The sequence below is a fragment of the Diadema antillarum genome, unplaced genomic scaffold, assembly GCF_040938485.1.
Source record: "Diadema antillarum isolate AM-2024a unplaced genomic scaffold, OU_Dant_1.0 seq00000367_RagTag, whole genome shotgun sequence".
Lineage (NCBI taxonomy): Eukaryota > Metazoa > Echinodermata > Echinoidea > Diadematoida > Diadematidae > Diadema > Diadema antillarum.
The window spans coordinates 1,166,337-1,191,480 of NW_027271368.1; the positions used below are offsets into that span (position 1 = coordinate 1,166,337).

The following is a 25,144-nucleotide window of genomic DNA, read 5'->3' on the forward strand; positions in this document are numbered from 1 at the left end:
TCATATCTGTTTGTTTCTTAATTTTGCAGTCCATAATGGCTGTTCTGTGAAATCAGTATGCACCACTTCTTAGAAGAAAAGATTTCTAAGGTGGTGATTAAGATGGTTGATCTATAGACAGAGATGAACGAGATTTTATAGAAGTTGTTCATGCATGACGTATTGTAGAAGTGATTGTGAAAATGATGATTGTCATCCCGTCTTACTAAAAACATTGCAGCCCAGAACACCTCCCAGTATTCTATTGAACACACGTGGCATATACATGTATAAGAACATGACTGGCATGCTAAAGGATATTCCAAGACTCTATGTTCTTCTCCCACAGAGCTGATGACATTTTTAACACCCGCTGTTCCTATGACTGTTAAACATTGGGCTTTCGTTGTCTCTTTTGCGGTTGACAAAAAACAAAACAAAAATATGACCAATAGGAAAAGAAACGGTGTGGTTGTTCATTACCGTAGGCTCGTGCATGGGATAAGTGTTCTTTTTTATATACAATCTCTATTTTCATTATTGTCGCAATGAAAGATGAGAGAAGTAGGGAGAGAGGGTGGAGCCAGCACAAGTTGAATCCTGGAAGAAGGAGAAAGAAATGGTATTTATGGCAAGGGTTTTGCTCTGTGAGACAAACATTGTTTGTCCAAAACCAGATCTTCCTCTCAAAATATAGATTTATCTACATTGTAAGAGTAAATTGTAAAAGCAGGTAGAGGAACAGTGGACGTCCACTCACATGCTCTTGTCACATGTAACTTTTTTTTTTTTTCTCACTAGCAATGTTGCAATTTTAGAGCAGCAAAATTGTTCTACTTGTTTTGTTTTTTTTTTCCAAATCACAAGCAATTGATTGAATAAAAGGCTAGATATCAAAGAAGAATATTTTGAGTAGCATATATGAAGATAATCGTTGGTAACCCTATGTACGCTATGTACTGGTTTGACAGAAGAATTGTAAGTGTACAGTGTGACTCATTTTGAGGCAATCCAGTGCATGGTCAACTCTATTTGTATGAAATCATGAATGATTTTAGATCACACATCTTTTTCAGTATGTCAGTTGAAGAAAATAATGTAGAATGTCTGAATTACACTGAATTTTGCCACCTCATATGGGCCCAAATACAAAAGAATAAATACAAGTGTACATAAAACCCCAGGGCGCTCCGTTGTAGTTGTGCGTTTCGCGTTCAGGCTGGTCGCAGTTACCCTGTACAATATGTCAGTAATTATAGTATTAGCACCTACTGTAGTGGCAAGCAGGGGCAGCTACTGGGGGTGCAGTTATTGTTGTTGCTTACTATTGTATCACAGTGGCCAGAATTCACTTCAGTTGTTTAAATCCAATCCATGGGTTTTATCTAGTCCATCGGTGCACCCTGTGCATGTGTGTATCAGCGTGTGTTCACTGTGGGATGTCTGTTGACATAATGTGATACATGTTTTTGTGCTATCAAAATGTGCATGTGTCGACAAAATTTCAACTACCGTTGTGAATTCCGGCCATAGAGTCTGCTTGCATTGATTCCAGTTGGGATTTAACTTGTGTTACATGATGCAGATTCATAACTAATGTTCCAAGTAGCCAGAGGGTGACTAGCTTCATGCAGTGTGGAAACACTTCCACCATGTTTACCATGGTGACTAGTTTTCTTTTTCTCACTTATCTATCTTTTCTTCCAGCCCTGTGTTGCTATATGTTTGTTATTTTGACAGTTGTTGCTGCAGTAGCTCACATGAATCAGCGGATGATAACATTTAGAAGAAGTGATATCTGTAAAGTGGCAACGGTCTACACAATTTTTGTTTCTAAAACAATCCTAAAATGTCATTCCATTTTTCTCTTGTATGTTTGCTGTAGTATCTTGCCATTCACTGTTATTGGAAGGTGAGAAAAAAAAAGAAATTCTGGCTACTGTAAAAGGAAGTTGTTGCCATGATAAACTTGATGGCCTGAAATTTACATTGCTCTACACCGATGATAGTCACTCTTCCTGGATGTTGTGCATTGAAGGACTATTCCAGACCAGTTATCAAGTTCGTCTAAGCATTTCTAAGCACAACAGTGAAAATTTCATCAAAATTCAATAAAAGTTAGGGAAGTTCTGAATTGCTAAGTTTTGCTTATTTTCACAAAACAGTTCTTGAGCAGTCAATATGAATATGCAAATGAGTGAGTTAATAGTATAAGCTTAACAACTTGCATATACAGTTTGTACACAAACTCTTGTATGTTTCAAGATATTTATTCAAACGCAATTGTGCCCCAGTTTGAAAATCTGACCGATCATTATTTTGAAGTTAATTGAATTTTCATCTGTTTTTTGTACTTGATAAAAGGAAAATTGTAATGTGATGACATCATCATCTCACTCATCTGCATATGTATTTATATTCCGTTCCAGAACCATATTGCAAAACTTTACTACATTAACCCGTTGAGGACGGACTGATTTTGCTACAACAAGCATTTCCCATAGACACCTGCCCGAGTATACTCGGGAATCGTCCTCAACGGGTTAACAATTCATAACCTCTTTATTTTTTATCAAACTGGAATGAAATGTTCATTGTGCTTGCAAATTGTTTTTCCTTTTTATCTTACCAAGTTATTTCTGGTCTAGAATTGTTCTTTAGAGAGACTATGAAGTGACAGCGGGTCAATGGATCTTTCAGTGGAATTGGATATTGGTAAAGAAGATACTTAATATAGCAAACACTCATTGCAAACCCCATTGGAGTTTTCCACACAAACTTTTATAGACAATGTAGCAGGAAAGAGCATTTACAATATATGCACAGCTAGAGGGCAGCCACGTTAAGTTTTTTTTTCGCTCTTGTTAGTGTTTTATATGAAATCCAGTGAATATAATATGAAGTAACTTTGAGCACAAGGACAGTTCATTTTATTAAACGGTGTCACATGTAATGACCACCTAAGAATCGAGTAAAGTGCATATTTTCTTGATAATGTACTGCAAATGCAACTGTTGAGAGACTGTCGGTACATCCTAGATTGCTGAATTGTGCTTCTGAACTAACTCCCCATGACAAACAGAAATGTAATGTTGTATTACATCAACATTTTATAGGATATGAGACATAGATGTGGATTATACGTTGGCACTAAATACAGCTATTGGATAATATACCAAATTATGGTACTCTATATGATTGGTTTAAGAAGTTCGGAAGATTACCACAGACTTTGGGTCACAGTGAGTCTTTTTTTTTTTTAATTTGCAAGAAGACACTTTATAGTTTTCATATATTGGATATGTAATAAAAGACTTCTGACACAATTTACCATTGCCTGCCTTGAAAGTATTGCTTGTGTGTGTGTGTGTGTGTGTGTGTGTGTGTGTGTTTATGTGGTTGATTTCAGTTTCTCCATATGCTGTGCAGTGCTGCCAGTGTACCCATCTGGCATGGTAAGACAGTTTCTGTAATGCACGGATTCTCTCCTGTTATAATGAATCCCGGGTAACAAACACAGTTATGACTAAATTCTCATCACAATGAAGTAAAAATTCAGGCCCTAGAATTTTCATCTTTTCTTATACCTTTATATACTTTACTATTTCGGAGGGCGCTGCTCTTAGGCGACCATCACTAGTATAATTGGTAGTGTATAACATATTGGGCTGAAATGAAATTTCGATGTACTGAAAGAAAACTGCCAATACAAAGGACTTCATTGTATTAGGGGTCACCTGTATCAAAATTCACGGACTTTTTTTCCTCACTACAATTTAGTACTGAACCATTTCATTCACCTGCTCCCTCCGACTAAGTTCCTTTTGGTGGGAATTCACTAGTTGTTGCTAGGTAGGGCCAGCCTCCAGCAAACTTTGTGGTTAAGGCAATATTTTATGAACAAAGCACGTATACAATTCAAATGCATGGCAGAAACCTTCTACGCTTCTTCTATGAAGACTGAAACTTTCAACTGCCTGTATATTGTACTCCCATTATAATGAACACGGTTATAACAAAATTCTTGGTACAACAAAGTAAAAATTCAGATCCAAAATTATCATCTATGATGGTGGTACCTATATACATGTATCTTCATGTACTTTACTGTTTGGCTATAACAAACTTTTGATATAATGAAAAAAAAACTGCCGGTTGCGAGGACTTCATTATTATGGGAGTGCACTGTACTCGATGGTAATATAGGTTTTCCCGGTCAATTTCATACTTTTGTCACTCAAATTCATTAATGTGCATTCAAATTCACGCAGCGCACGCACGCGAAAATATTGGGGCATTCAAATTCAGAATCCGAGCGATCAATTTCATTTATGAGCGTTCTATTTCGTTTTCGTCAAATCAAATTCACGATTGGGCATTCAATTTCAAAATGCGAGCACCGACTTTCCTACTCGTGCATTCAAATTCATGCGATAGTCACGTGGTAGTCCCAATGAGCTTGTTTGGAGCGTTCAAATTCATTTTTAGGCGATCAAGTTCCTACTTCGTGCAATCAATTTAACGAGGAAAATGGAGGAGACTTTTAAGAAAGGAAAAGGGCCAACACAACCAATGAATGCTTGCATATAGTGTAATTAGGATTGTTTACATGTTCTACATTGTTCTCTGTTCATGTATTCTTTGTTTTTCATCTCAATAAATTTCAAATTGCAATGTCCAATCAGCAGTGCATCCAAATAACACAACGACTAGTAATCATATTTCTTGATGATACTGCATGCTGACAACGCCCCAACACAAACCACATGATGACAATTCATCAATTTAGGACAAACTGACACACAATGATCTCACATAGTCCCGCAAAATTAAATCAATAAGACAGCAATACACAACAAACAACACGAATAAAATGTTCATGTATCAGTTTCAATGTAGTCGAAATTGTGTTTTTTTTCCTCCAATGTGTCAACCAACCCTCCGTATTATGCTCGTCTGTAGGCCTATACATTGCCTAATTTTTGTTTGTTTGTTTCATTTTCTATCAAAGAAGATGGCTGGATAACCCATATTCAGCTGCAAAAGCTGGTCTTCCATATGGGGTCCAGTTAGATGTTTTGCTCTTTGCGATGAATAAATGAAGTGGGATCTTTTACGTGCGGAGTTGTGACTCTTTTACACGTCCATTTTATGTCCAATCCCAGGGACATGTGCCTGTGTATTCCTATTTGCTAAGCGCGAGTTCAAAATTGTCAATTAACAGGTGGACCTCTACTGCAAAATAAATAATCATCATAAATCCCAATATATTGAAAGCCAAGTGAGAAACACATGCATACACGGCCCCAAACTAACTAAATTCAGGACTTCTTTTAAATTGAATGCAGTTAATGGGAACATGGTTGCCTATTCACGAATTTGAATGACCGACGAGATTCCGTCGCCAGCTTGACATGAATTTGAATGCTCATTGATGAAATGCGTGCTCCTCTCTTAAATTTGAATGCTCCGATAGTGAATTTGAATGTTCCACTAGTGAATTTGAATGCTCCGATAGTGAATTTGAATGCTTCGAGAGTGAATTTGAATGCTCCGATAGTGAATTCGAATGACCGGATTTTGAATTTGATTGCTGATTCAGTGCTGCGAGCGTGGAATGCGTGAAATCGAATGCTCGGAATAGGATCTTGAATGACAAAAGTATGAAATTGACCGGGAAAACCTATAATTAAAATGTTGCAGTACATGTATGAGAACAAATAATGATGATGAAAGTGGTTGATGGTAATGGTGGCAGTGGCATTGATTATGATGTTTGTGCTAGTGGTGTTTTGTTGTTTTGTTTGTTTGTTTGTTTGTTTGTTTGTTTATTTTGGTATGATGATGATGGTACCTATTGTGAATGAAATATTCCTCTCTGGCTAGTAGTTCTGTAAAATTCTGGAGTCAGAGGAAAGAATGAATGGGGCTGTAGAGATGAGAAAGAGGCCAGGGGGGTGTTTCATGAAGCTGTTCGTAAAGTTTAAGAAGGACTTAAGAGCGACTGGTGATCAGTTCCTGTGCTGAATTATGGAAATTCTGATAAGTATAGCAAATCAAAACTGATCAACGGTCGCTCGTAAGTCGTTCGTAACTTAACGAACAGCTTTATGAAACGGGGGCCCTAGTCTACTTGGATAGGTCAGTAAAATATAACACATGCAACAATTTGGTGCTCTGTCAATAAAAGGCAGTTGGATGCAAGAGGGGAGAGGGCTCAAATTAAATGAATGGTATCGTTTTGTTTGAGACGAGGATTCAGGTTTTTACATTTTTGCATAGATAATTAGAAATCACTTATATGAAATATCAAAGAGTATGATTCTCAGAGGAATTAAGAGCTTATTTGATGAAAATCGATTTTGAAATGGTTGAGATATCCAAAAACAAAGGGGTCCTAATAAAAGGTGGGTCCAACCTTCTACTAGGACCACTGTATTTTTCTTTTAAATGCTTTTGGATATCTCAGCCATTTCAAAACCAATTTTCATTAAACAATTATTTCATTCCTCTTATAATTGTATGCTCTTTAACATTCCATGTAAGTGATTTCTATTTTCTGATTTCTCACAAAAAGTTGAAACCTGAATCCCCATCTTTACCAAAACTATACCATCCCTTTAAAGATGGTACTCCATTTATGACTTAAAATGTAGCTTCCTTCCAGAGTTAGCAGCCAGTAGGATGGCCTGCCAGACAAATGGTCTGCAAGAAACTTTCAAGTCTACCTCTGATCACCTTACATGTATCCTGAGACTCATAGGTTATCTTTCCTTGTCACTCAGTCCTGTTAACTGAGTTAAAATTGGGGAGGGGGGGGGGGGGGAGAATTCCTTTCAAATCTTATCCACACAGTTCTGTTCTGCCCAAAAAACAGCAACAATATACAGTGCACTCCCATACAATGTAATAACAAAGTTGTTGGGACCAGTGGTTTTCTTTCGTTATACTGAAATTTTGTTTTAACAGTATTTTATTAGAACTGTTAAAACAGTAAAGCATAGAAAGATATAAAGATAATAATTTCGGGACCTACAATTCTGTTTTGTTGTAACTGAGAAGAATTTTGTTAAAAGCTGTCTTCATTATAATGGGAGTGCACTGTACCAAAAAAAAAAAAGAAAAAAAGAATTGCAATGTACTGTCACATTCAAATTTTCTAAAAATTGCTTTATTACATCACTTGGGCACAAATGTACATGTGATTATTTCTATGATACTGTAGATCATTTTAATGCATTGACACAGACACTTTAGTGAAGAAGACGGCATTGACAGGCATACCAGGAATCTCATCTCATTGGATGTTGTGCTCATGGCTGGCTTGTAGAGAAGGGGTCTAATATTATCACTGTTTTTAATTATAACTTACTACTGTACTTCATTGATTTAAACACAATGACGACAATCCATTTTCAAACTTAAAGGACAAGTTCACCTTCATAGACATGTGGGTTGAGTGAATGCAGCAATATTAGTAGAACACATCAGTGAGAGTTTGAGGAAAATCGGACAATCTGTTCAAAAGTTATGCATTTTTGACGTTTCTGCTCAGTCACGGCTGGATGAAAAGACTAAGTAAGCTTGTGATGTCACAAGAGTACAACGATATAAAGAAAGAATAAAGAAAATTCTACATATATCCATTTTTCTCGTATAACAAAAGAACACTCGACTTCTCTCTTTCAGAATTCAGGGGGAATAATATTACCCTTAACATACGTCAGTAGCAAGTCGAAGAAATGTGCACTTTATTCAAAAAGTATAATTTTGTCAAATTCTCTTTTTATTTTCCTTACATAGTTGTACGCATGTGACATCATACACTGTAGTAGTCTTGTCATCCAGCAGTGACTTCGCAGATACTTGAAATATTCATAACTTTTGAAAGGATTGTCCGATTTTCCTCAAACTTTCAATGATGTGTTCTACTAATATTGCTGCATTCTCTCAATCCTAATGTATATGAAAGTAAACTTGTCCTTTAAAGTCCCATAGACTTGAGTCCATGTTATTTTGACTAGTTCTTTGTTTCAGTGAGGGCTAACTATACACAGCCCTGTTGCTGTACACAAGTGTCGCACGGCGTCTGGTCGGGGTAAGTGAGGGCCAGCTTTTATACCATAGTGCCACCTGTGCTGGCATGATTGAGACATGTCCAGGATTCAGACACACACCTGTACAAACCAACTTGTAAAATATCGCAAATCATAATGTTACAGTACAATCATACATATTCCAGGAGAGCAATTTATTCCAAAGAAAAAAACAAGCAACTTAAAAAAACACACAAAAACACTGTTCTTCATGATTGTGCAATTCACTCAATCATCCTACAAGGAAAAAGTGATATCATACAGTCTCGTCATTTAACCAGCCCAGAATTTACGCCCACATGTACATGTAAATACTCATCCAATGACTGTGCACATTGTTGATTCTGCCACAGTTTTGTAGTAAAGCACAATATCCTGGGCATGCTTTAAATCTATTCTCCTCCCAAAACTTTCTCAAATGATATGCAGATATCTGAAGCTGAGAGAGTCAATTTCATCTTTTTTTTTTCCCCCAAGAGTTTCCATTCCAAAAGGTAGTATGTGCAATTTCCTTGGGTCTTTCATGAATGTACATGTACCATTGCAGTATACAGCAGCTGCTTCTTTGCATGTTGATAAAGTACACAATAATCTTTCCTAAAATAATGCTAACACATTCATTTGAAGCATCAAATATGTCATAATTTTGGAACTTCAATAAAATTATTCTGCATAATAACATTTTTTCATCTTTCCAATTGCATTTGTAATGAGAAAAGCGATGATTAGGCCCACACTTATAATTGGTCTAAGGACTTTGCCACAAGAAGAACCCCTTTTAAGTGGGTGAATCTTAGGATTTCTTTCATACTAGTGTATCTTGCATTCATTACTGTTGAAATAATTACATATATCATAACAGCAGCCAAAGACCAATCAGCAATGAGCATTACAGTTGTTGCTATGGTAACTACAGATAACTAGCAGCGCAAACAAACCTCTAGTGAAACAAGAGATGCCTTGATCTGTTCCAAAGGAGCACTATGTCTTCAGAAGACAAGATATGCACTATTATTGGTGCCAACTACTCTCAGTACATCAGCTCTATGCTACAATTCAGCTACACATATTCCTCTTCCTAGCCCTGAGGAATCCTGTGAATCTCATCATCACAAAAATGTCAGATTTTACAACATCCTTTTCTAACATAGCAATTTTGTGGGTCCCAACTTTGTTTTTGTACCCTGGTATAGTAGGACACCTGATATAAAAGGTAATTGTCATGGTTTTTAGGTCCTCCTTATAATGGAGGTTCCAATCTATTTCCATAATTGGGATGCACACTCAAACATACAGTATATGGAGGGGGTACAGATGCTTGTTTGACCAAAATTGTTGCCAGGGAAATTCTATAAAGCGAATTACTTGTGCAATCAAACGTTAACGTCGGTGTTTTTTTATCTGCGGATAGTGAAATTGTATTCCATGCAAGAGCACAAACAACTTATCATCAGCAGCTCATAAAGCAGGTGGCTGTCATATATTTTTTAGTCCTTTGCCATCATAATTTGTTCAAGCTACAGGTGTATTGTTTTTCCACCGTTTCACATCATTATTGACAAGGGACACAGATCCTCACAGACTTAACGAAAAGCATGGCTGCCGTCACGACTGCATATTCAAATTCATGATATTTCACTGCAACTGATTGACAAACCATATTAAGGGCACTCTATTATTGTCAGATGAAAATCAAATGTTGGTCACAAAATGTCACACTTGTGCATTGTGCAAGAGATTTGGATTGCTACAGTTGTAAATGCAGCAAAGCATGCTATCTTTTTGTTTGTTCGTTTTGACCATGTCTGTGTTGCCTAACACAAACTTCATTAATTTACAGTATGGACTGCTCCTTCACTTTGAAAACCAGTAAATGAAGTGAGAATGCTGGGAATGCTGGTCTAGCTATTAGGAGTCATCCAGTGCATCTAGAATTCATTGTAATGAAGCGAGAAATGAATCATAAAACCCGAGCGCTCCTTGAAAACGTTCCAAAGATGATCTCAATTGTCAAAAATGACTTTGATGTTTTGATAACAGAGGAAATTTTGTCTGCAACAGCTGAAATCTATGCTATTATTTGTCTGCACTATTTCTTTATCAGTTTGCCGATCCTTTTTACAAAAATACTTTCATCCTGTGGCAGCAAACTTGAGTACAGGACTGACAAAGAAAACAATTTCTGGAGGTCAAAATAGTCTAGCAATAGTGACAATTTCAAGAAAATATTGTGCATACATTGACACTCACACAAAACTGTTCATTTTACCTATAAATTGACCCTTATACATCCAACACATTTGTGAATATCTTCTCGTCATCTGCCTACCCAAATTCAGTCACATAAATTTCAATTATTTGGATATCAATTCCATCAAAATACAGAAATGGAAGGGTTCGACATTAAAAATGGCTTGGGGCCAATAAAAATCGATGTTGAGAAATCAAATTTCCAAAAAGTTTATCTTTTGTTGGCGTAATCAGGAAACCAAGATTCCAAATGAATTGTTATTGTTGCTAATACATTTTTTTTTTTTTTTTGGGGGGGGGAGGGGGCAAGAAAATTTCAAATCTAATCATTTTAGTAGCCCAAATGGGCCAATGACAAAAAATGTTGGTGTCAAGTCCTCAATGGTTATTTTTCAAAGAACATAACAGCAATTGAAAATAGGTTTGTAATCTTGAGTTAAAAATGAAGATAAAGAAGATAAAGAAGCTCCACTTCTTGTACATGTATTACCAATTAATGAAATATCTCATGATACACAGGATAGACTGTTATCATAAACCAGCAGAACATGCCTCTTTGAAGCAGAAGACTCAAGTAATTCTTCATGGCTACAAATACAAAACACTGAAGCACTGTCTGGGATTTTGCATCCTAGCTCTCATCCTCATACAAAGTGTGTGGCAGGTCCAATATTGTCAAATGGATATCATACTGGTATTATCTGCATACATTCTTTGTATAGCAAACATCCTTTATTACCCTGAATTGACATTACATACATGCTACAATTGTATAACCACTTACATAAAAGAGAATGTGATGGAATATAATAATGACCAGTGTGAGTTCGTACAGGGTTTAACATTAACTCACAGTTATGATGAAGTTTGTCCAATCCACATACTTCCTGGACTGGGTGGGAGTTTTTGTCCTAACTTAAAAACCACAAAATAGTGACTGCTTCATTAAAAATAAAAAAAGTTCTCCTTGTCATGAGGTCATTCCGCAATGGTTACAGAACCCTTATCTAAATTGTCCAGTAAGTGCATACTTAGCTTGGCTGAAAAGTAGTTGTTCTCTTGTAGTTGGCAAAAAATGATACGTTGCTGCAGAGTGCGTGTTAAAAGACGTGAGGGGCTTTGTCCACGATGTCAAACTTCAATTCTGGTTTTTTGAATGTGCTGAAAAGTTCACTTTCCCCCTAGTACATGGATTCAGTGTTGTTCCCTCTTGGCTTCTTGATTTTATCCTTGTTCTTCGTGATGACATCATACAGAGACAGCTGGAAACACAGGAAAAGCATACACCAAAGTGAATTTCAGCCAACTGCAAGGGCACTTGCCAAATGGCAACACGAAAAAAAGTCAAAAGAAATGTACTGAACAGACAAATAGTCCAGCTCAGAATGGGTTGGGATACAAATTTGGACATGCTTTGACATTTCTTTACATATTTGACATCGTGGCAAGTCCTTCCCCCAAAACAAAAAAGGTGGAAAAAGAATGTAAGGTAGAAGAGTGAACAAAGTGAATTTTTTGATGACAGCGGAGACATTCACTTGAAAGCATTCAGACATCTTATGAAATAAACGTGGATAGATACTTGTATGATGTATTCCAGTGGATTGGTAGCCTTTTGTCAAGGCCCTCTCGCTGTAACGGGTGAGCACAACAGCGCAAGGGCCTTTTGAGATCTACTTCACATATTATTATTCATAATACATGAACTCTACTGAGTATTCATAATATTAATGGGTTCCGGTCGACCAATGGAATGGCGCACTCCCCACATCTTCCCTCTTGGTGTTGTCATGCCTGTTCGCATGCATCACTGACCACCTGTGGAGGTCTGTGGCGTGCATGAGTGCAAGCCAAGACAGACACTCTGATTGGTCAACTTTTGCTCCCGAAATCGGGGAGCAAAAGTAGGTAATTCAAAGGGCTAACAAAAGGATGCAAAGCAGATCTCAAAAGGCCCTCGCGCATCCCCATGCAGCTCGGCTCTCTTTAAAGGGTGTGTACAGTTCTGGTCAAGGTGAAGATTTAGCTTTTAACGTTTTGTGAGATATTCAGAAACCACTCTATGAGAAGTCAAAGAGCATGCAGTTCTAAGGGGTATCAAAAGTTTATTCGATGAAAATCGGTTTTGAAATGGCTGAGATATCCAAAAACAAGGTGAAACAAAGAGATACTAATAAAGTTGGGGCATGTCGCCTTTTATTATTAGCACTTTTTTGGATATCTCAGCCATTTGAAAACCAATTTTCATCAAATAAACGTTGAATCCTTTTTAGAATTACATGCTCTTTCATATTTCAAAAGAGACTTTTCATTATCTCACTTAGGAATGTTCAAAACATGAATCCCTACCTCAACCAGTACTGTACAGTCGCTTTAATATACAGCGGGTGGGCATTGATAAAAGGCCAGTGGCTTGGTTGAGTTAAGCATGCAAACATTGAAGTTTACCACTGATGAGGCAACAGTAAGCAGGGCTTGTGTAAGCAGGAAAATTTAAATTGTTTCCTGTATTCACATAGTTAACATATTATTCTATTTTCATGTAATATTCTTTCTCCTTATTATTGTGTCTAGTTGCTTACATTGTCATATCATTTTTCATTCACAGGTCCAAATTTCCATAAGTCAAAGCCCTTTTTTGAGTCTCAAAAGCTTTGACTTACTGGCCTGTTTTATTTTATTTCACATTTTGTTTTCTCTGGAACATGGTGGCGGGGTTGGAGGAGTGGCAGGGGCGACATACAGCAGAATACTATATTAAAGACTTTTGGATACTCACATATGTGTTTCTCAGTTCCAGGCAAGTCAGTCGAAGGTTGATGAACTCTTTCTCATCAATTTCATCCACACTTCTCCTGTAGTCATCCTGGAATTTAAAAGCAAAGTGAAGATGTTATTTTTATCATTACTCAAATATAGTTCAAACATAGGACATTTTCACAATTTTGTACGACAATTCGATTGTCTTTCACTAGGCCATCTAAACTTCACCAAACTGTGTATGAAAAGGGAATTTTACAACAGACCAATGGTGTTTAATTTGAGGCAGAGTAATTCTATTTCTAATTCTATAGGGCCCCATTTTTCTCTCTCTTCTTTTCTTTAACCTATTGAAGACAGACTGATTTTGCTACAACAGCCATAGACACCTGCCCAAGTATACGCGTGACTTGTCCTCATCTTGTCTTGGTTAAAACACACACACACACACAGTAATTCCCTTTTTTGGACTAGGGGATCCATGCAATATCTAAGTTTGCCCAGTTCTTCTCTATTTATATTTTTAATGTGTGAACTTCGACATTTATTTCTTAAATCAATGTGTGAGCTCATAATGCTCAATACAAGCCATCACATTAAGCCATTTGAATGTGATGACATGTATACAAGCTGTCACTATAGGTTATAGAATAACACTTTTGTCCGTGACCCAAGAGCTGAGGAAGTGATTAAAACCAAGGTGGGTGAGTCCCAGCCCTCCATCCTCAGTCTACCTCTATGGCCCGAGTTCATGAAGGTAGCATAATCTTGTCCATGGTTTAAACCATGGACAAGATTGTAGTTTTGTATGGGACGCCAAGTGTCGCATGGCCTATTTCATTACGAAATGGTTATTTCATCGACAAAATCACTGATTTCATAACGAAAGAGGCCATGCGACACTTAACGCCCCATACAAAACTATGGTCTCTGTCCATGGTTTAATCCATGGACAAAGATTGCACCAAATTTGTGAATTCCGGCCAAAGTCTTTGCCCCTTAACTCACCACGTGGGGATACTTGGCCACCTTGCTGACCAGCTTGCCTCTGGTGATGTAGTAGCGTGAGATTTGGTCCAGGTAAGCTGCCGCCTCACTCTCAACTTGTCTCAACTCGCCAAGAGTATCCTCCTGTTTGTCATTGACAAAACACAAAAAGAATTGATGATCAATTTTTCATCTTTTATCTCAGATGAAAGATGATCTGGTCTAACACCACAGTGGAGGGTAGTATCCATATCCAGGAGAAACAGAGAAAAATTGTGGAGTTCTTCAGGCTGTTTTGTGTGATTTGGGGATGCATATGACCTGGTAACATGGAATTTCAGTTTGATTTCATCTTTTCATATTTACAAGGATTGATGACACAAGGCAGGTGTTGATTTCGTTGCTTTTTTAATGCAAAAAAAAAAAACAACCTTGCAAACTATATTGCGGTATTCCAATTTTTGGTGGAAAACAGCATTTTTACCTTTCCTGCAAATAGACATCATGTGTGGTTATACAATTTGAGAAAAATAGTACTTTTTATGCAGCCTGCCACATTTTGGCAAAAAACAGTACAAACTACTATGAAAAAGTAACAGCTGGAATCTCTGTTAGTGCTATTGATGTCTCTTGAGCTTTGATTCAATCGGGGTGAATGAGATAATTTTGGTCAAACAAGATTTCCATTATTCTCATACTTAAAGCATGAAAGCCACTATTTAGTTGTGCAAAAACTGCATTTCTACCTCATACATAGTTGACATGATTTGAGAGAGGATATCACCCACTGCCCCCCCCCCCCCCAAAAAAAAAGAAAACAGCAAACCTGACTCATCACATATCAAGTAAATTCTTGCAAGAGGATACATATAATATCTAAAATCTGTAACAGCTGAAACAGAGGAATAATCCCCTACATCTCTTTATTTTTTCAAATACTCTACTTTTGTTTGTTGTTGTTACTGTCGTAGTTGTTATATTTTTAGTGGTAGTGGAAGTGGAAGTGGTAATGGTAGTAGTGGTAGTGGTAGTGGTAATGGTAGTGGTAGTGGTAGTGGAAGTGGTTGTGGTAGTGGTATTGGCAGTGGTAGTGGTAGTGGTGGTGGTGGGTCGAGGGGATGGGGATAAGACATGGGGGGGGGGGTAGGGAGGGGGGCACAGAGACTGCCTGGGTGTGGGAAACATCTCATTCAAAGGCAGCAAAGGGATTCAAAGGTCACCTGAACTGAGACGCCAAAGTTGTTGCCATCTTCGATGCGGGGGATGAGCAGCTGGATCCACATCTTGAGGCAGTTGCAGTGCTCGATGAGCTCGCATATCTTGGGTTTGAGGATCTCCACCAGATCTGATATGTGCTTGTTGCACGGGACTGACCCCGACGGGATGGCGAACACCTTGCAACCTGCAAGTGAGATATTGCAAAGGACAAGCTTCTTTTCTACAACATGCATTTCCCACAGACACCTGCCTGAGTATAACCGGGATTAGTCTTCAACGGGTTAAGATATTTCAACACATTCAGAATTAGCAATGTCATGTTTTGCATTGAAAAATTTGTCATAATTTGGTCTTACTATGGATATCATGTACATACAACTGCTTTATCGGCATGCTTGAACGTTGAAATACCACAATCTCACTCATAAACTTCATCTCTGCAATAACCAGAACAAAAATAAAAAACAACTCTGTCCCATATAATTCCTCTTTTAAAATGATTATGAATCTTTAATCCAAACTGCCTTTGAATGTAAAACAAAGAAAACTGTTTGAGACAAGCACAATTTGTAAGTTCAAAACAAACACATCTATTCGAGTCTGTCAAAAATGTACTGGTTATGATATTTTCCATACAATGATACTGCAGGAATGGATCAAAATACAGCTTTGGCCGTTTACTAAATATGGTGTCTCAAAATGTCACTACACATTACTTTTTCACTTCAAACTGCAAGTATACTTACGGACATGGCATCATAAAGATACAACAACAACAACAACAACAACAACAACAACAACACATGATACATAATTCAAATACTGATACCTTGTACTGCATTCTCCTCTTCCAACTTCCTCTTCTTTGTCTGCAAAAACAAACAAAAAATATTAGGCACTTTGAAAGGTAATTTGTAACACATACAATACTGAATATTTTGATTTGTTTCCATTGTTCAATCCTGTTCAATAGAGTGAGCAAAAAAACAAAAGAACACACACACAATGTAGAATAAAATAAGACAATGTGTTGCATTGTAGGCATAAAGAAGACAAAGCCAAAGGGAAAGATAAAATGGGAAACTTTCAGAACAAAAATTCTTTGGGGTCCTATGTTTATTTTTACCTTATCAATTAAAGATATACATCAACACAAAACTGCTTGACAATGTAATTTTTGTAGATGCATGATGAGAAACATTCTTTTTATAAATCAAGTGATGAGAATTCAAATAAGTCACCTATTTTTACCTGTGTTTGTGTATTGTTTTTTTTTAGGTAGAAGTGCACTTACAAAGAGTGAAAAAAAGGATGTTTCACTGTTTGCTATGAGTTGCTGAACATGTTCTTCAAATGGTTAAGAGTTGATGCATGGGTAAAACCAAGGAGCTATCATAATTATCTTACTGTTTCCCTTTTTGTATACTTATCTTAGTGGACTAACAAAGAGAACAGAAATCATAATGAAATGGCAAAAATAGGAATGTTTATTACCTGTGCATTGAGCGCATCATTTACACTGTCAGCGCTATTAACAATGACTGGTGAAGGTACTGGAATGTTGATGCTACTGTGAACCGCTGCCATGCGTTGTAACTGAAACATATCATCCTGAATAAACAAAACCACACAATTACATACTCTTTTTAATTGATTTTAGTGCTGAAAATAGTTCAGTAATTCGCCAGCATCACATTTATGCAGCAAATAGACAAATGCAAACACATTAACAAAAAAAATAATAATTGCTGGTCATGACACAAATTTTAGAGCATGATCATGGTGCATACATTTTTGGGGGAAATATAGTAAATACTCTGAATTTTCAATCAATAACAATGATAAAATTGTTTCAGCATCAATACAATCTTTCAATGGATGTACATAAAAAGAAGAAATTTCTTAACAATGTATGTAAAACTAGTTAATTTGATTATACTCAGTGTGGAAAGAAACAAACATTTTCCCCAGTAGGTAAGAAAGAGGTAACAATAGTCTCACTCTGGATTGGTAGTAACGACAGGAAATTGAGCTACACATATGATTATAGGTTTAATGGTAAACTGCCAATCAAACTACTGTATACGCCATATATTTAGCGAGTCTAAATCTTTGCGAATCAAGACTTCCCGACAATTTTGCAAGTGGTTAAATTCGTGATCATGGAGTCCTGTACGGAACGGAAAAATGTATACATGTGCGTCACATTCATATCTGGATTAGAGTCAATATTTTTGTGTGTCTTTATTTTCACGAATAGCAGCTCACTCGCGAAACTCGCAAAAAATAAAAGCCTTGCGAAATTTTCGGCGTATACAGTACCTTTAAACTTTCTAAATGTTTTACTAATTCATTTAAAAAGATTTGCTAATATACTCCTTTAGTTCCTCAATAAGTTGAGTTATTTGGTCATAATTCTGCCCAAAAGGAATCAAAAAGAAGGAAAGTTTCTCAGGCACTAACAATATCGTAAATTCACTTCTAACAGAGAGAAAAAAGAAACCTCAATATATCTTACCGCTAGTAGTTTGTTGAACTCAGCAATCTTCTTTGGAAATGTGTCTTTAACCAGTGCCTCAGACTTTAACATGGAGGGAAAAGAGGGAGAATTAAAACAAAATAAAAGAGAACAAGAAGCGAACAAGATAAGAAAAGGAAATATCATTAGAGCTAAAATAAAGATACCTAAATGATACATGTTATTTCAAATTTATGAGGTTCAAAGAAATAATAATTTTGTTTTTGTTGGGGTTTCTCAGAGGGCTTATAAAAAAAAACAAAAACACTGCTCTATCATTCAAAGAGAGATCAAGACAGGTTCATTTGTAACAAACAAAATATTCTTTTTGACTAATGTTGGACAAAGATGTGCATATCGTTTTTTAATGAGGTGTAGAATTGTTGATATAAATTTCTTGAAAAATTGGTTCTTCTACAATGTTAGATACAGTACACATTCTTGACTGATCAGCAGTATGTTGCCTATCCTCCTGTAAAACTGGAACCTGTATAGCCTTTTCACAGCATGATTTTTATCTATTTATTATCATTTGTGTGTGTGTGTGTGTGTGTGTGTGTGTGTGTGTGAAATACTAAAGGCATTCAATGCCAGTAGTGTAGACAAGAACTTCCATGTGCATTTTAATTTTGAAAATCTTGGTTCCTCATGAAATTTTCAACAATTTCACATGCGCAAAAATTTTGGGTTTTTACAGTATCTTGAGGTACAGCGTGTATTCCATCATCTGGATGAGACAGGCACACACATGAGGAAGAGTACTTCATTCATTACATTTAGCATTCAGTTATTCCAGTTACAACTATTTCTCATCCATCACAATGTAGATAGAATGCAATTGACAGGGACAGAATAAATGTAAACATTTAATGATCCTACCAATGTCTGAATAACTGGGGTTACACAGGCAGCAGGTAACAAATGTTATTTCTCTCTTCACATATTTGATTTGCCCAATGAATTGTCAAAAAAAAAGAAGAATTTGCTACTTTTAGCTCACAAAGGTCATATTGGAGAAAATTTTAAAGTCTTGTTAAACTTATCATATAGTTTATGCTTGCTAAAATACATCAAGTTGCATTTTGTCAATTTGATCAACTCATTTGATATACTGTACATCAAATGCAGGACCAGAGAGCATAATAACCAAGCAAGGGCACAGACAGATGACAGTAAATTCAGTCTTACCACGTCATGTATGTTGTCCTTGCATTCTTGAACCTGCAAATCATATAAACAGAATGATAGAAATTTATCAGTCCTATGCTCCACTCCTAAACATTGCTGACTTCCTTTAACAAAATAGCAGATGTACAGTCTACATTAATTCAAAGGAATTGCATTAAATTACAGTCAATATCTGCTGAAGACACAGCTCCTGTGGCTTCAGTCATAATTAAGATGACTTGCACTGCTTTCCCTTGTTATGCAGTACATGCTTACAACAAAATAAATAAAGTACTTTGGACTGTTTGGAGAACTTACATTTTTAGACTTACAGGAGAGCTTATAAGCTTCGGCGATGTGGAAATCACAAAACCATTTTTCCCCCAAAAAGAAAGTTTTATCTTTTTTATCCCATATTTGATTTTCAAAGGCTTAGAAAATAACTTTTCATCTAGAAAGTATGTGAAGAAATTCATTAATGAAAAGCAAGCGGAATTCACCTGCTTAATCACTAAGTGACAGAGAAGTCACCACTGGGAATAATGGCCTGAGAGTAATCACAGACAAGTATCTCTTCTTTTCTTTTCTATCTGAACTTTCTTTTTATAATGTTGTTATTCGGCGAGGGGAATCTACAATGTCTGTCCATCTTGCATGTCACTGGGACCATACATTCATCTGCATGATGGATGGAGGAGTGGCGCTAATTGTTTAATTAATGTTTTTGTTTTTTTTTGTATCCAAGTGGATATCCCAAATTCCACTGGAGGAAACTAACATGAATTAGAACCATATCACTCAGATGACTAAACACGAGGAAGTGTTGACTCGGCAGTGATATTCAATGTTGTCTCTAAGTACAATAACCCCGGCATGGTCACTCAAAGAGTGTTTGTCAAAAGTGAACAGTGCATCCGTCGTGACCAACTTCATAATTGTACTTGCTTGGAAACAAAGTGGCATTCTCTTACTTATGCCAAAACAAATTTTCGGCTACAGGATGTAACTTTTAATAGTATAGACCCTGTCATGTTCATTCTAAATGACGGCGACATTTTCAATGTGGATAATGGGGTTGATATTACGGGTTAAATCCCACCCCTAACCCTACAATGACCAAGATATCCAATGGCTAAACTCTCACTGTAACCTTAAAACTCAGGAAACCATGTACAATGCATGATAATATTTGAGTCATACAATGTACCGGTACACGAATTAGAATGTTAGAACAACAGGTCTGTGTGCATGGAATTATACATGACAGTCAAGCCTAGTGAGTGGGTTTGCTTTGTTGTGGCGCAAAAGTATGAGAATACATGTACGTAGGCCTACCTACAAAATTGCGTTAAAAACCCCGCACCAAGGTTCGACCTCCCGTGCCAAATTTGCACCATCATACATGTAGCAGGTGGTCGAATTTTGGACGGCGTTTGAATATGGTTGAATTTACGAAAGTTTGTTTTTTATATGCAAGACTACGCCAAGAGTACAGACCTCTGTTTGGTCAATATCATTGCATGGTCATGCTTGGCGTCTACCACTGCAAGCTACAAAGTACAATAATATGTAGACCTAGTCTACATACATTGTACTTGTATATTGTCAGATTGTAGACCTAGTTAAATTTACAATGTACTTCATTGACTTTACTATACAGCTGTACGTTAAAATTTACTGAAGGAAAATAAGATACACGCAAAAGAATCTCAAGAAAGCAAAATTTACAGGTAGGAGAGAGACACTTTTGAGGAAAAAAAGATAAGAGACCCGACAGCGCTATTGCTGAAAATAAAAGAGACACACATAAAATCAAATTTACACATAGGTTATAGCAGTCTAGATTCTAATTTCAGCACCGACCCGACCGCGAGCCGCGCCGCAAGACACAGTATTGTTTAAAATATTAAACAAATATTTCAGTATGTGGGACTGTTATAAATATCCTATCTCGCCGTGTCCTACACTAGCTCATATTTACTCAAGCAATTACCTACCTCCGATGCCATAGTTGACCCTTTGATGACAACCTCGAAATAAAAACTGCATAGAAGCCAAGTCAAATTTTACAGCAGATCATGGGAAGTCGCCGATATGAATTCGGAGATACGGTAAATCGTCTGTAACAGAGTGCAACACTCGCGCCGACGGACTCATTCATTGAACGCGCTCTCATAGATGATGCACGCACTTGCACTGATCTTGCATGCTAAACTGAATCCAGCGTGCACATCGCGCTCGCCACGTACCACGTGCATGTTCACACTGTTCACTCTTTTCACTCAGCCATGCTGAAAAGCAGCAGGTACATTAGTGATCTAAACTCAGGTTCTACAAACAAGTATAGAACCTCTTTGTCTAAACTCGAACTCTGCGCATTGTTCTTGTAGATTGAGAGCACTAAAGGTTTTTCAATTCAGTAATGATGACGGTAAAAACTAGGTCAATAAAAGGATTAAAGAATACTCTGCTCAGATGTCTGATACAGTTAATGACAATAGTTATAGTACTGATGACAACAATGGTGATGATGATAACCACTATGTGCCTACCGGATAATAAACACGATAGTGATAATGATAATAAATATATAATAACAACAGTTACTGTAGTGATGATAGAAATAGTATGAGGGCCTTTGAGGTCAAGATGGAAGATTGCAACTGACGAGATGTAACTGTGCTACAAGGAGATTCCACAGATTTAGTTAATTCCTAACCAAATTACTTGACCGACATTTTTTCGATGATAAGCTCCAAACGAATATCATAAAGCTTGACAAAAAGCAAAAACAAAAACATGAAAACGCCGATATGTTCTGACTATAAGCATACTCTGGCATTGTTTCTTATCAATTCGTTTCATACTCTGTTAACTAAAAACTTTTTTTATTCTCCGAATGAGACGCGTGAATTTTGTTTGAAATAAGTAAAATAAGGGTTTTTCCTCACTACCCGACATATACGCCTACTTAACATGCTATTGGCAATATGGTGCAGGTAAAACTGACAATGATGACAGTAATCAGTATCATTATATCTACCGTCATGGACCTATCTGATGGCGCCAAGAATCATGGTAAAAGGGTGGATGCACCTAAACTGAGGTTATGACTTGATGCACTCTAGAAGTTTCGGGAATGTATAATATATGCCTCTAACTTTTTGAACAATGAGTAACCTTTTTGTGAGCATACGTCCTACATTAGTATTTAATTGTTAGCTGTGAGTAAAAAAAAAAGAAAATGCGGTCAGAATGTTTACATGATTTCGGATGCACGATAGTTTTGTTAGCTCCACTAACACACACGAAGTAAGTTCGTGCTATTCACTCTTTTCACTCGACGTTTGCACACTATAGTAGCGTGTGTGATGTCGGTTACTAAATTTATAAATAGCGCCATCTCATTTTCACCTTCACAGGTTCGGACTGACACAGCTCCATGATGAGCGCACTACGTGTTCTTGAGGCAAAAATTATGGATCATGGGTATTTGATTGATAGGAAAGATTGAGTTTCCATATTTGACTTCAGGTTTAGTCATTTAGTCTTGCTCATTAAAAAGGACAAATGCTGGATATTTTCTTGTGCTTCTTTGTTTGTGTTGTGTGTGTGTGTTTTGTTCTGTATAAACGTTCATGAACCCAGTGTATACGTTGTTTTCTTTTTTTTTTCGTACCTTGGTACTCAAATTTCTATTGTGGTTGTGTTGGACGATGCAAAACCAAAGTAAAATCATAAAGGAGCATTTCCTTTCTTAATCATAGCTGATATGCTGGCATACAACAAACTATATGACTATAGTTGTAATCCTTGTCGTTTCCAATAACGTCTTCACGAAGTATTCTGCAGGGACGATGCGGGACCTTTCCTCGTGTGTGTGTGTGTTTGTTTTTTGTTTGTTGTAGTTTGTTTCAATGTTTTGGGGTTTGTTGTGTGTGTGTGTGTGTGTGTGTGTGTGTGTGTGTGTGTGTGTGTGTGTGTGTTTGTTTGTTTGTTTGTTTGTTTGTTTTGAGTGGGTGTTCAGGGGACACCGGTGGAGGGTAAGTTGGTGAGAGGTTTATGGGGACTTATGGTGAAACTTGAACAAATCCGATGGCTTTCAGTGTGTTTGCTTCTACACCTAGGTGTTGGATTCTATTTCCCTTTTGTTGATGTTGCTGTTATTTAGCCAAAGATGTTTGTTCATGTGCTCGTGTACTCGTGGAGGCCGGCATATGAAGGTGGAATAGGGGGCGGGACGAGAGTGTATACAGAGACTCCAACTCTCCCGTTTTCGACGGGAGATCTCCCGCCGAAAGCCCATTTTTGCAAAATCTCCCATTCTCCCGTTTGAGATTTGATTTCTCCCGCCCTGGCTCTGTGTCTCCCGGCGGGAAAGGATTTCTTACTTATTGCTATCGTATGTTGAAATAATAAGCGTTAGATAGCACCAGAGAACATCTAGAACCCTAGGAACTTCGCGCTTCCTACACATCAACTTGGAGTCTCCCGTTTGCTAGGGGTTTCGGGCGGGAGAATCTCCAGATCAGAAGGTGCTTGGGGTTGGAGTCTCTGTGTATATGTATTGTGTGCTTTTTTTTAACTATCTGTCGGAATCATTTCTTTCTTTCTTTTGAGGGTGGGCATGATATTGTGTGTCTTTTCGTTGTGATGATAGATAAAATTCAATCCCCATCTCCATTTGTTTTTGAAATTGCACAGTATTCTAAATCTAACAAGGGGATCAAGCAACTATCCTTGATTTGAAACCATGAACTTATGTCGTACTTGCATGACCCTCACATAATTATAAAAATAGTAATCCTTCTTGATTTAATATTTAGGCAAAGTGAGGCAAATATGAATTCCGCCTGATATTCCTGTGCCATATCTGTTTCACCAATAACACCATTCTTTGAGTAATAGGTGATATTTTACCTTTAAAAATTACAGCATTATGCAGCTTCAAATTATTACTACATTAGTTACAATACATGCGCATAAATGGCATTATACCCAAGTCAGACATAGTTGTCACTGCATCCCCTTATAAGCATAGTGGTAGGTGGTAGGAAAGATATATATATATATATATATATATATATATATATATATATATATATATATATATAGGAAGAAAAGATCCCGGATAGAAAAAAAAACTGGGTCCTGATCCGTGTCGAAGTAACGCTCAGACCTATCAAATCTCACGCATTGTAGGAGAGAGGCTGACGCATCAGTGGCTTTTTTCACTCTCACACACATGACCGAAAAAAAAAAACCCAAATCGATTTCCAGTTACCAAGGAGTCACGTTTTATGACTATCTTAAAAACAGAATAAGTTAAATAATGTTTATAGTCTACTTCATAATATACTAAATAGCATATTATGTAGTAGACTGAGATATACAGCTTAAAGAATGTGAAAGCCCCTTCAATAATATCATCGTGATGGGTTCGAGGGGACGTGTCCCTCTTGACCTTAACGTGACGCATAATCTCCTACCTACCTACTCTCTGACCTTGGCATCTCTTAGCTTTTTACACCCAGAGACAGGAACATGAATCTTATTATGAAAAGAAGAGAACGAAGAAGGAGAAAAGGAAGAAGACAAAAGATCGATGTGAAATGAAAAACTCTCATTGTTTATTGACAAAAGTGTAGGCATGTACAGCACATTCAGATTATGATTATAATGGTACACTCTCCACATTCAGTATTTACAATGAACAGACCTTATTTGTCTTTCGAGATAGTACATTATCCTCTTTCTCTTCAGCGAGGACATACATTGTGTCTTATCAACCCATTCCATTAATCAATGTTTTCAGCACCCAGCTCGGTTACTTACTTGCAGCTAGAAATCAATACTAAATAGAATGAAATGAACTGTTTGAGAAAACAAGATGACACTGCTTTCACTACATCACGCGTCTCGCAAAATTTTAGAATATGAACACACGGTAAACAAAGCAGAAAAGAAATGTAGAAAGGAAAAAAAAAGAAAGAGAGGAACCTCCCTTGTACAATCCATACTTACTATTGTGTTTTTGTACATGTTAAATCCTTGCTCAAGTATTGAAGTTCGATTCTTCACCTCTGGACAGTTCTTTTCAAAGTACGCCCCGTAATCGATAAACCTTGTGAATATTAATCGTTCAGTGTTTCAGCTGAGTGCAGCTTTC

General features: G+C 37.0%; 1 protein-coding gene across 1 annotated transcript; it reads right to left on the bottom strand.

The window, feature by feature from the left end:
* Nucleotides 1-11,250: 11,250 nt before the first annotated feature.
* Nucleotides 11,251-21,127, bottom strand: LOC139731228 (proteasome activator complex subunit 3-like). Its single transcript, XM_071642115.1, has 9 exons — nt 20,973-21,127; nt 18,997-19,029; nt 17,809-17,871; nt 16,785-16,901; nt 16,120-16,159; nt 15,293-15,474; nt 14,094-14,216; nt 13,105-13,191; nt 11,251-11,587 (listed from the first exon to the last, which is right to left on the bottom strand). The coding sequence occupies exons 1-9, from the start codon at nt 20,982-20,984 to the stop codon at nt 11,507-11,509; spliced, it is 738 nt and encodes a 245-aa protein (XP_071498216.1). The 5' UTR covers nt 20,985-21,127; the 3' UTR covers nt 11,251-11,506.
* Between the last annotated feature and the right edge of the window lie 4,017 nt (nt 21,128-25,144).